Below are 11,791 nucleotides of genomic sequence, written 5' to 3'. Positions count from 1 at the left end.
GTAGGGAAACTGGCTCATACAGCCTTTGGGAGCAGCCACAACCCTGGAAAGCCAAAACTGTGCTGTAACCACCACCGGTCCCCAGAGGAGAAGGTGAGGTTTGGTGAGAACGAAGCAAAACACCTGGTTTCCATCACCATTTCCCTTCTCCAGTGACAAGAGAAGAGAAAGCAAAGGCTGAAGAAGATGTTCCCCCACGACTTGGGCTGGGGACAGGCAAAAAACAGTGGGTCTCTCCATGGCCAAATGCAAGGGGTGCATGTCAGCACCCCAACCCAACCCAGCTCAACCCAATTCCTCCATGTCTTAAACACATCCAAGACTTCTCCTGGTAGCAGACACAACTTCGCTGCTTCAGATTTGGGCAAGTGCAACCAGATACCACCTGCAAACCATGGAAGAGAAGCCCCAGCGCCCCTGCCCACAGTAGATGCTGCTCCCACTCCCACTCTCCAAACCCGCTGTGTTTTTTGCTTCTCCTTGCACTGAGCTCACGCTCCCCATGTCCAGTCTCTGCTTCTGGCCATGGGCTGCTCCGTGTCTCCTACACCAGCGCATCCTTTCCCATCCAGCTGGTCCCCATGGCTGAGGAGGAGCTCCTCCTTGTCACCATCAGGCTCCTTCCCTGCCCTCCATCCTCACCAGGTCTCTCTGGTTTAAGCTACAGCCACCAGCCCCAGGTCCTGCTGTGGACACGGTCACGAATGACTCCTCTGAGGTGCGAAGTACAAAGTACATCTGGGGAAGGAGCCACCATAGAGCCAAGACAGTTTCCCATAGTGGTGTGTGAGTTTTCTGCCTGCTCGTTTTTGCCTTCAGTATAAAAAATGATGACAGAGGCGATCACTCCTCTTGGACTCCTCAGGGTGGCTTGAAAAGAGCCACACAAAGCTTTGGGGTGAAGGAGCCCACAGCGAACATTGCCCTTCAGGAGACCTGCCCAGCTCCTCTCCATCACACCAACAACTGCCTGAGCAGACGTGTCAAAAAGGCTGCGCTCGCTCGGACACCCGATACAGGCAGAGCATCCTCTCCTCTGCGGGCTGGCAGCGGGACCAACCCTGGTGGTGACCTCTGGGGCCACCAAACCCATCAAGACTCATTCACCCCGCCAGCCCGGCACTCACCGTTCTCCTCCGACCGCTCTGCTGCTGGCGTCGCCAGGAAAAGAAAACAGCACAAGTAAATGAACGCGCGTGCCCACGCTGAGCAGCCAAATCACCTCAGTGTTTAGAGACTAACAGAGATGGCAGAGTCTGGCCATTCTAAGGGCACTCTGGTGGGCTGGGGATGGACCTTCTCCACCAACACTTTGACCAAGACTGGGCTGTCCCTGCCCAGTGCAACCTGCGCGGTTGTGAAGCCGCCGCCCAGGTTTGTTCTGCCCCAGGTCCCAGCAGCCACAGCACCCGAAGAGAGGAGGAAAACCCTCGCCTACGAAACCAGGTGAAGGCCAACTCCCAGCAAGCATGACCCTTCGGATGCCAGGGCAGGGATGACACCGGCAGGTTCACATGGCCACCAGGACCAGACCCGCAGGGCACAACCGAGTCCACACCCGCAGAGGCCAGTGGTGGGTTTGGGGTCAGGACTGATGACCACCTTTTTCCATGCCATCATTGTACAGGCTGTTCCCAGCCACCTTCAGAAAGCAGTACCCTTGGGACACAGCCAGTCCTTGGACAAAGAGGAAAGTGAGCTCAGCACAGCTCCTCCCAGGGAGCTACATCCAAGAGGGGATGAGCCACATTCATTCACTGCCTTCTCCACTTTCCTGCTGTGGTGAGCATCTTCCCAAACGGCCAAGAGTCACAGCTCTGGTTCAAGGCTCCCCATGAGATGGCTCCTATAGCTACAGCGTCCATCCAGACCCAAGAGCTACAGCAGGACTCTACAGACCACTCTGCCCCCAAGAAGGCGTCCCCCGCACCCCAAAACCTCTCGCACTTACTGCAAATGGGTGGTATGGAGCAGCCGCCGCAGCCCCTCGGGACCCTGGGGTGGATGGGAGCATGGACAGCCCCGTCGAGAAGATGCCCAAAGCGCTGAGGTTCAGTCCTGGGATCAGGTTGGCTTGTTGCTGGGAAAGCAAAAACACGGAAAAATGTGTAAAAGGCCAAGTACGGTTTTTGGAGTTCTCACCATAGTGTGGACATGATGGGTGAGGGCCAACCCTTGCCATGACAGACTGACAACCCCCAAGTTTTCTTGTGGCCACCTCAGCAGTGGCTCTGGAGCAGGGACATCCCAGACGGGGGGCTGGGAGCTTACGTTGACCGCCACCACATCGTTCTCGTAGGCCTCTCGCAGCTTCTTCATGATCTCCACTTCGGCATTGGAGCACGCCTCCATGCTGCCCTTCACCGTGATGGTCCGCTCGGGGTTATAAATGGTTAAATCCTGCAAACTAGCCCAAGGACAAAACTCGAGAGGACGTTACATACAAAAAAAACCAAAGGAAAACAAATAAAACATGAGGGTACCCCCCAAGACAGTGTGGGACCACGCACCCTCTCCCTGCCCAATGCCACCATCCAGCAGGGATGGAGAACGTGTATGGGAGGACACAACTGCTGTTTCTGGCCCAAGCGCTGCCTGTACCGTGCTGGATGGAGGGGGATGGCTTGGTGTTCACCAGGACTTACGGGGAGATGGTGATCTTCGTACCCGTGTCCTGCTCGATCTTCTTGAGGTTGCGGCCCTCCTTGCCAATCAACCTCCCCACCAGACTGTTGTGTGCTAGGATTTTCAAGGGAATCTCTTCTGCTCTAAAACAGATTAAAAAGTAAAATCTAAAGGTCTGTCTGGCCAGGAAATCAATCTCCAGGAAGGGTCAGCAGCGATGTGGTGGAAGAACCACCACCACCACTGTATCTCCTCAGCTTCTGGTGAACGGGACATCAGAGACCTCCCAAGCCTCACGGTACAACTGTATCTCGTGGGGTTTTGTTCTCCAAGTTTTCCTGAACGCTCTTTGGACTCACCTGGTCTCCACGATGCTGTCAACCACATCACAGAGAAGTTATTAAGTTGTAAGCCATTAACTAACCCATGACTCTATCCTGAACCTCCAAATGCCAGCGGTTCCCTCTGGGGACGGGGGTGACAGAAGACGACTTCCTCACCACTGATGGCTGAATTTACTTCCCTTCCTCCAAACCCACCCGTTTTGGTGAGCCAGGGGTGCTGACTATCGCACTCACGATTTAGTTTCATCGGCCTCCTTCTGCATGATATCAAGGATCATGCGACATGCTTCGGAGCAGCCCTCTGGCGTGGCATGGATGGTGATGGGCTTTTCGGCAGCACCAGCGTTCTCCTTCCGATGGATGTCAACCCTACGGAGAAACAACCAGCAGAGGAGCCCCCTGAGATGCGGCTGGTGTCACACAAAGGCTTTTGAGAGCTCAGGAGCTGAGCTGGCTATTCACCAAAAAAGCTCATTTCAACACCTGCTCAAGCTTTGGGGTGAACCTGGGTCTCGCTGACGTACATCTACTATCACCTGGAGTCATGCAAGCCCAGGTAGCATTTCACTTCAGTTGGTTCGGACCAGACTTGAGCTACATTCACCTTTATGACCCGATGTCAAAGGATGCATCAAGAGCGGGCAGAACAAATCCTCAACTGGACAAAGCCCTGAGCAACCTGGTCTGTCACCTCTGATGCCAGTCCCGCCTGGCACAGGAGACCACACAGGAGGTCTCCAGAGGTCCCTTCCAACCTCCACCTCTCTCTGTACAACACCCGAGGCTGTCCAGCAACCAGGAGCTGCCACAACCGCTGCGTGTCCTTCGCGACAAAGACAACTTACCCATCAGCAGCGTCTGTCACAACGCGGAGCACGCGTCAACAGCGCTTGTACTCACGCCCCTCCGCGGGAGACCAGAAAGCTCTCCCTTGCGCGGCGACAGGGACCACGCTCTGGCTCCTCTGGTCCTCCCGCAGCCCGTGGCGGGGAGGAGGCACACACCTCCAGCTCACTCCTCACTGCTCACCTGTACCTGGCAAAGGCCCTGAGAGAGAGGGAGAGAGGAAAGCGGGGTAGGAGACTCCTCACGTCAACCACGCGCCCTAAACAACATGGGTAAGCAACCTTTCCATCTTCTGCACAGGAGTCCATGGGCTCTTCCCACCGGAGGGTGATGCCACGCAGCCATCCTGCCATCGGTCACCACCTCAAGGGTCCCCATCACTGCTGTGGCCAGAGCTGGGCTGGCCCAGATCTTCCAAGAAGGTGCAGCAGTGGCCGCTGGGCCAGCCAGTGAATGCCACCAGCACTCAGCTCCAACACGGTGTCCTCTGGCCACATCTGTTTATGCAAGAGGTCTCCCTCCTGAGCAGGATCATTCATGGGTACTGCTGTGCGTGCAAGGCCAAGGGCTGTGGTGCAAAGTCATCCCTAACCAGCACCACGTTTGGATGCTGCAGGCCACGGTGGGTTTGCACAGGTCAACTGTTGCAGGAGCTCATGAACCAGCACATAGAAGAGGGACACTTAATCTACAGGTAGATGGGAAGCACCTGGGTGAACCTTCCCTGAGATATGGAAAGATCCTTACCCCATCAGCCTCCAAAGGGACCTCACAGTGGTTTTATCTGAGCATTGACGAGGGAATCAGCACAGAGTTTAATCCCCTTTGCAGGTGACATCACTCCAGATCTCCTACAGCTTCAGCCAGAGCTGCTTGGGCAGGGGACCACTCCTGCTCAGACTGTGCAGAGGCACTGGCACCACCAGACTCTCCCAGCCCTTTGGTGTTGTCCACAGCACACAGTGACCCAGCTGCACAATGCCACTCGCCGGTGACGCCCTCTAAAGCGCTCCCAGCTGAGGAGCTCCAGCAGGCTGACTTGGATGATGTGTTCCTTCAGGGGCAGTGCCCAGCAGGTGTGGGGACACCCCACCGCCACCCCTTCCACCAGGGAAAGCCATCACAACATCCCACAAGAGGCGATAACAGGCCCATGCTCCGAAGTGGTGCCGTGATGTCATACCAGGTTGACCAGGTCCCCCAGCTGGGGGGAACCGATGAGGAACCCATGGCTGCCCCAAGAAACCCCACAGACAGGGACCAGGCAGCTCCTTGAACCCATGTGCAGGTGAGGCTGGTGGAGATGGGGCACGGAGCCAAACCCCTGTACCAGCGAAGGGCCAAGAGCCACGGATGGGCTGAGCAGACGCGCCAAAATGATGAGAACCCTGGACAAGCCTGGGAGCGGGACACGGGCCAGGTTTCTGGCTGACCTCCAACCCATCCCAAACCCGGATGTGCAGGCACGAGCTCAATTTGCAAAGAGAAGATGGGGAAGCCAGGAAAGGGCTTCTGCATTCAGGCACGTCCTGCCCTGAAGAGCTGGTGGATGGAAGACAGCTCTGGACTTCCCAGCACATCCCAGTGCATCTCCAGCCCCACGGGAGGATGGAGAAGGGGACCCTCAACCCCTTCATCCCATCAGCAGCTGCCTGGGACCCCAGACACATTATAGATGCTGGGAAGGCTTCAGAGAGCTGTGGCCATGAAGGACAGCCCTCTCAAGGTGGACAGTATAATGTGCACATAGGGTTATCCTGACACATGGCTGCTCAGTAGCAATGGTCCTCTCTTCATCAAGTTACAAGGGCTGCAGTCACTGTGGAAGGTCATCTGGTGCAGTGTGCTCTTGGTCTGGGGTCTTCCTCAGCAAAGGAAGAATATGGCTCAACCTGGAGACAGCTTTGTCCCCTGGAGCTCAGGAGCATCTCTGGGCATCACTGTGTGTGGAGACACAGGCAAAGTCTTATGTGACCAGGGGAATCCAGGACCCAGCATCATTCTGGTAGGAGCAGGGGCCAGGCAACAGATGTCACCAGGTCCTCCTTGCCCATGGCTGGAGTGGAGGTGGTGGCCCACCACGGCACGTGGCCTCCTGAGCCAGGTCAGGAGGGGTGAAAGCATGAAGCACGACCTTCCTCCACAGCACCAAGTCTTCGCAGCAGGCATGGGGAGCCAACCCACAAGGAGGGACAGCTTGGTGGCAGAAACTGCCCCAGTCAGCAGCGTTTAGCCTCATGGCTGGGAGAAACCAGCAGCCGGTGCCTCCCACCTTCACCAGGCATGGGGCAGGCAAAGGGTGACCTTCCAGTCTTGAGTGGCAAAGACACAGCTACACACCAGGGCACTCACCTGGAGAAGAAGGGCTTGCGGCCAACCGGGACCGGCTCACGGCTACTGGTGGCCATGCTCTAGGGCCAGCTGGGCTCGAAGAGCTCCTCTCCCTACATGTCTGCCCCCTTTCTGTACAAACCTCTTCCTGCAAACCCAGCGCCGGGGTTCGGCTCGCTCAGCGGCAGAGCAGCGCATCTCGCTACCTCCTGCTCAAGCAGGCGTGCTATTACCAAATAATTTGCCTCTAAAAACTTCTCTGAGCACTAGGAGGCCTGGGAAGATGTTCTGGTACAGGAGTCCTACGTCCTGTGGGACCACTGGGTTCAGGATGATGAGCATGGGAGAAGACAGCTTTGGGTTAAACACAAACAAATCTGGGCAGGAACAAACCATGCAGAAAAACCACGCAGAAAATCAGTGGTGAAAGCAATGTGAACATTGACAAGAGTAACATGGAAAACTTTGGCAAGACACTCCCCATATTTTTTTCTTTTTCTTCAAAAATAAAAATGTTAGATAGCAAAAAAAAGGCTTCCAACAGTTACAAAAAGCCCATCCTTGTCAAGGCAGCGCTCTCACTGTGCCCCGTTTCCCCCTGCATTGTCTCTAGCCCATATGGGACACTGCAGGATGAGCAAACCCTGAGAGCAAAGACAATGTGGGCCACTGGCTGCTGTACCTAGGATCTCCCTTCAGCATTTTATCCTCAAACTTGCCGTTTTGCCCTACAGCCTCCTCCCCAGCCATTCTTGTGATCAGGCTTTAGAAACCCATTTCTGGCCACACCCAGACCCCCCCAGCCAGCAGGAACAGTTTAGGACATGGGCTCTGCCACCATCCCATGAAGGCTGCACCCCAAGAAAACAGCACTGGCCCTCAAAAGCCCCGAGTGCACGGAGAGCCCATGCTGGGGACCTACAGCACCCTATGGAAGGAAACAAAACCATTCGAGGTACTTACTTGGACTGGGTTTGCTTAGTAAGGTTCTTTATGGTCAAGCCCTCCTTTCCTATGATCGCACCAACAAACTGCGTGGGCACCAGCATCCGCAGTGGGAAATCGAGCTGTTTGGGCTGCGAGGAGCCCCCCGGGGAGGAGCCCCGCTCCCTGGAAGAGTGGCCCCCGCGGCGGGATCGCTGTGGGGGCGGAGGGGAGCTCACCTCTTCATCCGGGATGTAGGAAATCTTGAAGGAATAGTTCTCAAACTGGTGGCCACTCAGCTTCTCAATTGCTCTGCAAGGCAGGGAGAGGCGGGGGGCGGTGAGGGGCTCACCAGGGATGGGTACATCTCCAGAACATGCCCTTGCAGGCCACAGTCCCTCCCCAGTCCTGCACCTTCCTCTCTCCCCAGTCTGGAAAAGGTGGCCACTTGAAGCTGGAGCCCCTCACTTTCCCCATGAAGAGCAAGCCCTGTAGAGTGGTGGGATGATGTCCCCTCCCAAGTGGGTGACACCAGGGCTGGGGCACATCTTGTCTCCCCCAGCAGAGGTGGGACACCAGCCTGGGGATCTGGCACTTCACCTGGGGAAAGCGCTGCCCAGAAGCTATCACACAGTATGGAAATGGTCTCATGGGCTTTCTGGACACAGAAAAGGTGACAGAGGGACTCTGAACAGGAGCTGCCACTGCAAGGAGAAGGACACAGCACGTGGTGCCCTTCTATCGGGAACCCCAACTCCCTTTCCAGCTCGGTGAGGCTGGGGGTGCAGGACCTGGACTCTTCATCCCCCCAAGCCCCATCTCGGCAGTGCGATGCTGTTGTGCCGGAGCCTGCAATGACCTCTGCAAATGGTGATGGCTTCAGCTGTGCTGAACTTCACATCCAGTGAGGACTTCTGCAGCTTCACCATCCTTTTCCAAAATCAACACAGTGCCCTGCAGTCTGATTCCTCTGTCAAGGTCTTCCTTTTACCCAGTCCTATGATGATGTGCTCTAAACCAAACACACATCCCCACGAACCACCTTGACCTTTCCTCACATCGCTCGCTTCTGTGTTGAGCTGCTGAGCACCACCCAAGACAGGCGTCAGTCCAGCTGGATGCAACCCATCACAGCATCTTTGCTAATCCCGGAGACTCCTACCCAAAGCATCAAGCACTTCTGTGTTGGTGAGATTCTTCAATTCTTGCCACACATCCCATAAATGCTGTGTTTATCTGTGGTCCATGGCACCTTCCCTTCACCTCCTGGCAACCAGCTAACTCTGGCCAGAGACGCTGGACCACAGAGCCTGGCTATGGCTACCCCAGCTGGCGCAAGGTGAACTGTCCTCTGGCCTCCTGCACCAGCAGACAACTGACCCCATCTCCGTCCTCACAAGTCCAACCCCATGATGGGTCAACTCAGATGGGGAGTTGCAGGGATGTGCATCAGCAAACGGACTCTGGCAAAGGCTCTTCCTTGCATGGAGTCACATCAAAAATACCCCGGCCATAAGTACATGTGCTTATTGCTTCCTCACAGCCAACTTAAGAGTGGTCTCCAGCACAGGGCTGAAGTTTCGCCAATCCTCTAACAAAGTGCTTTGCTTGAAATAGTCCTTGTGTTTCTGAAATAACACCTAAATTGTGGGTTTTTTTCCTCTGCTGGCTATGATAGAGCTTTAGGCTTGCCTTCCCACAGCCCTACAACGCTGATGCACAGCCTTACCAGGTTCTTCCATCCTTGTGAAGTTTTTCTTGATGGGGGGCGTTACTTTACAACTCCTCTGCACAGCGTATGGGTGATTTACTCTCTGCTGCTCTCCCTCCCCTGCAGAAACCAGCCATGGAACCCTCACCTCCCTCTCACCTCCTCTGACCACTTACTCGTCCACCCAAAGGCCCTCTCTCTTGTCCACGGCAGAACTTTCCAAAAACCTTTCAGAAGTCTATCAGCTGGTTTCTCTGGGATCCAAAAAGCAGGAAGTGAGAGTCCCTGAACATTTTGGTCTCTAACTTGAATTTTCCCCAGATGGCAGGGGGATACTTGGATCTCCCATCATCACTGTGCTTCCTCACCACCTCTCCCACCTCCTCCACCATATTCCACCTCTTCAGCAGCTCAGGCTGGCTGGTTGTACTGGTGATTAATCCACTGCATTCCTAGTTTAGGTCTGGACTTCCAGCCTGGGAAGATGACTCCTTGACCGACTGCTTATCTAAACTGACCCTCAGCTTTCTAGAGCGCTTTGCTCCCCGAAGACAAGGCCACGGTGACCCTGCAGAGGACCCTGAAGGACAGTGTCCAAAGGGAACTGCAAGATGGCACATCTGGGAGCCCCTCGGAAACAAGAGGAGAAGGCACAGAGGAAGAGGGGACAATCACATGGCTGATGGCCCCAGGCTGGTCCAATGGATATGATGGGGTACCATGAGAAACCCCATCTCCCATGCGAAAGGAGAAAGCAAGAGACCACCCAGTGGTGAGGTGAGGAGGAGAAGGTGGAGCTGACTGCTGGCAGAAGGCATGGGAGGTGACACAGCTCCAGATAAAACCAACATCTGCCAACTGTATCTCGAGAAGATACAAAAATGGCCCTTAAGGCACTTGAAGCTTACACTGTAAGAGCTTAGAAACAAAGCAAGGAGGCTTAGGAAGAAGACAAGAAGCCTGGAAAAAACAGCCAGGTGAAAATACCTGGGATTCCTCAGGAAAACTTTGGGTGGTGTGAGAATATGGAGAAAATGAACTAAAACTCACTTACACTTTTGCTTCTTCTTTAGTTGCGTACGTTACGTTGACAACGGCTGTTTCTGTGTCTGTGTTGACTGGGGGAAAAGCAAGAGAAGGAGCATTAGAGCAGGGGAGGAGGGAGGTGTCACCACTGCTCCCAGCACCCCCAGTACGCCCTGATGGTGGTGACAGTGGGAGGGCAATGCCTGTCCCCGGGGGACGGCCACTGCACAGGGTGCATGCTTGTGCATCGTTGTATTCTCCCCCCGGCACAAGGGATGGGGTTGGGCTGGCAAAGAAGGTGCCAAAGCTGGGTCATGACACCCTCATCGAGGAGGATGCACAGTGGGACATCAGTGATCCACCAGCAGACCCCAAACAACACTCAGATTGCTTTTACTGCAGTGACAATGGGGTTTTCAAGCCCTGGGCATGGACTTAAGGCCACCGCCATCCCACCACTGGACGGGTGGCCCCACCTCTGCCAGCAGAACCTGTGTCTGTGGGGAAAGCCATTTCAGCCCAGTACCCAGGACCAGGTTTCACCCCACTGGATTTTCTCTGGTGTGGGCAGAGCTGGGAAGCGGTGCTGGGGCTTCTGCAGATGGGGACCACAATGCTGGACCATCTTACCTTGCTCTACATTCTCCACTGTCCCATACTGAGCTAAGAGGCCATCCAGCACCTGGGGGACAGAGCAGCAAAGAGGGCAGGTGAGGAGGGTAGGGAGCAGGCAGGGAGCAGAGTCTGCTTCACACATAGACACCCTGCAAAGAGCCAGCACCACCCAACTGCTTAAACGTCTTTGCCCACCTGCATCCCAATATCCCAATGATGCCCAAAGTCGCCCCACTGCTCCAGGACCCACGAGCAGGCAGGAGATGGAGCCCAGTTCATGCTCAACCTCCCTCCTGGGGTTACTTGGAAGGTAAAGGGCGGCCCAGGCGCAGACCACACGCTCCAGCAGCACTGCTTGTGCTGCTTGGCAGGACTGATGGAGGAGGAGATGTTTTTACGATCGTCTGCTCCTTACCTCCCACTGCAAGTGCGGGGGGATGTTTCTGATCTGGATCTTCCTGCTCCTGCAAAGACAAAGCCCCAGGTTAGGGTCTTGCAGCAACATTGCAGCACGAGGGCGAGGGCTTTCTGGGAATCAGATGGCAGCTGGGGAGAGCTTCCCAAAGAAGCATCCCACTTCCCAAAGCATCCTGCTTCCTTGCACTGGGCTGGAGCAGCTCAGCCCCAGGGAAAGCCATTCCTCCTTCCAGCCTTGCCCTGGTCACCTTCTGCTGGGGCCGAAGCTGTCTCAGAAACGCTTCCTCCTCGTGCTGGCTGCCGGGTTTCCAAGGAAACCTCCTGAAAGGAGCCTCTGCAGAGCCATGGTGCGCTGGCACAGCCGGAATGAACGCACGCCCCTGACCGCACTGCCCGGGCTGGTCGGCTGTGGGGGGACAGGACGGGACCCCGAGACCCACCATGACCACTCCAAAGGTGCATCCAACTGACATCCACTACTTCCCAGCAACATGGGGCTACTTTCCACGGGGAAACCTAAATACATATCCTCAGAGCCCTGCCCTTGGAGATGGCCAGCACATTCAACCTTGCCTGGTTGTGCTCCGAAGTTCACATGGTTGTACACCCAATTCCACACGGTTGAACACCCAACCTCGCCGCGGTACAGCCTTGGGGCATGGATGCTAAGGAAGCACTGCAAAGGCTTTCCAAGAGGTAATGACCACCAAAAACCGTGTTTGGAGACATGTTTGGTCAGCGGGGAGTTTTGAGACACTTGAGTCCATGGAGGATCCAGCCAAGCCATGAACTCATCCACCGTTCACCCAGACCAGCATTCACCGCTTATGATGGACAACCATTTGCCTTGTGAAACATGAATCTGGGGTGCAGCATGAGCAGCGTGACTGTAAGGATGCTGGAGAACATGTACAGCAACCTGCACAGCAGATACAATGCAGACTCCAAGAGT

General features: G+C 55.5%; 1 protein-coding gene across 1 annotated transcript in view; it reads right to left on the bottom strand.

Moving 5' to 3' along the window:
• Positions 1–10,886, bottom strand: part of IGF2BP2 (insulin-like growth factor 2 mRNA binding protein 2) — a gene marked incomplete at both ends in the record, with an annotated part of 13,023 nt that extends 2,137 nt beyond the window's left edge. The window contains 8 exons of the mRNA XM_010192108.1: positions 1,952–2,080; positions 2,272–2,407; positions 2,646–2,768; positions 3,204–3,338; positions 7,110–7,382; positions 9,836–9,899; positions 10,438–10,489; positions 10,838–10,886. Of these exons, the coding sequence (XP_010190410.1) occupies positions 1,952–2,080; positions 2,272–2,407; positions 2,646–2,768; positions 3,204–3,338; positions 7,110–7,382; positions 9,836–9,899; positions 10,438–10,489; positions 10,838–10,886 (961 nt within the window). The remainder of the gene's footprint in view (positions 1–1,951; positions 2,081–2,271; positions 2,408–2,645; positions 2,769–3,203; positions 3,339–7,109; positions 7,383–9,835; positions 9,900–10,437; positions 10,490–10,837) is intronic.
• Positions 10,887–11,791: the final 905 nt, after the last annotated feature.

This window comes from Mesitornis unicolor, unplaced genomic scaffold (assembly GCF_000695765.1).
Source record: "Mesitornis unicolor isolate BGI_N332 unplaced genomic scaffold, ASM69576v1 scaffold44319, whole genome shotgun sequence".
NCBI lineage: Eukaryota > Metazoa > Chordata > Aves > Mesitornithiformes > Mesitornithidae > Mesitornis > Mesitornis unicolor.
This window is presented reverse-complemented; position numbering and strand designations above follow the sequence as displayed.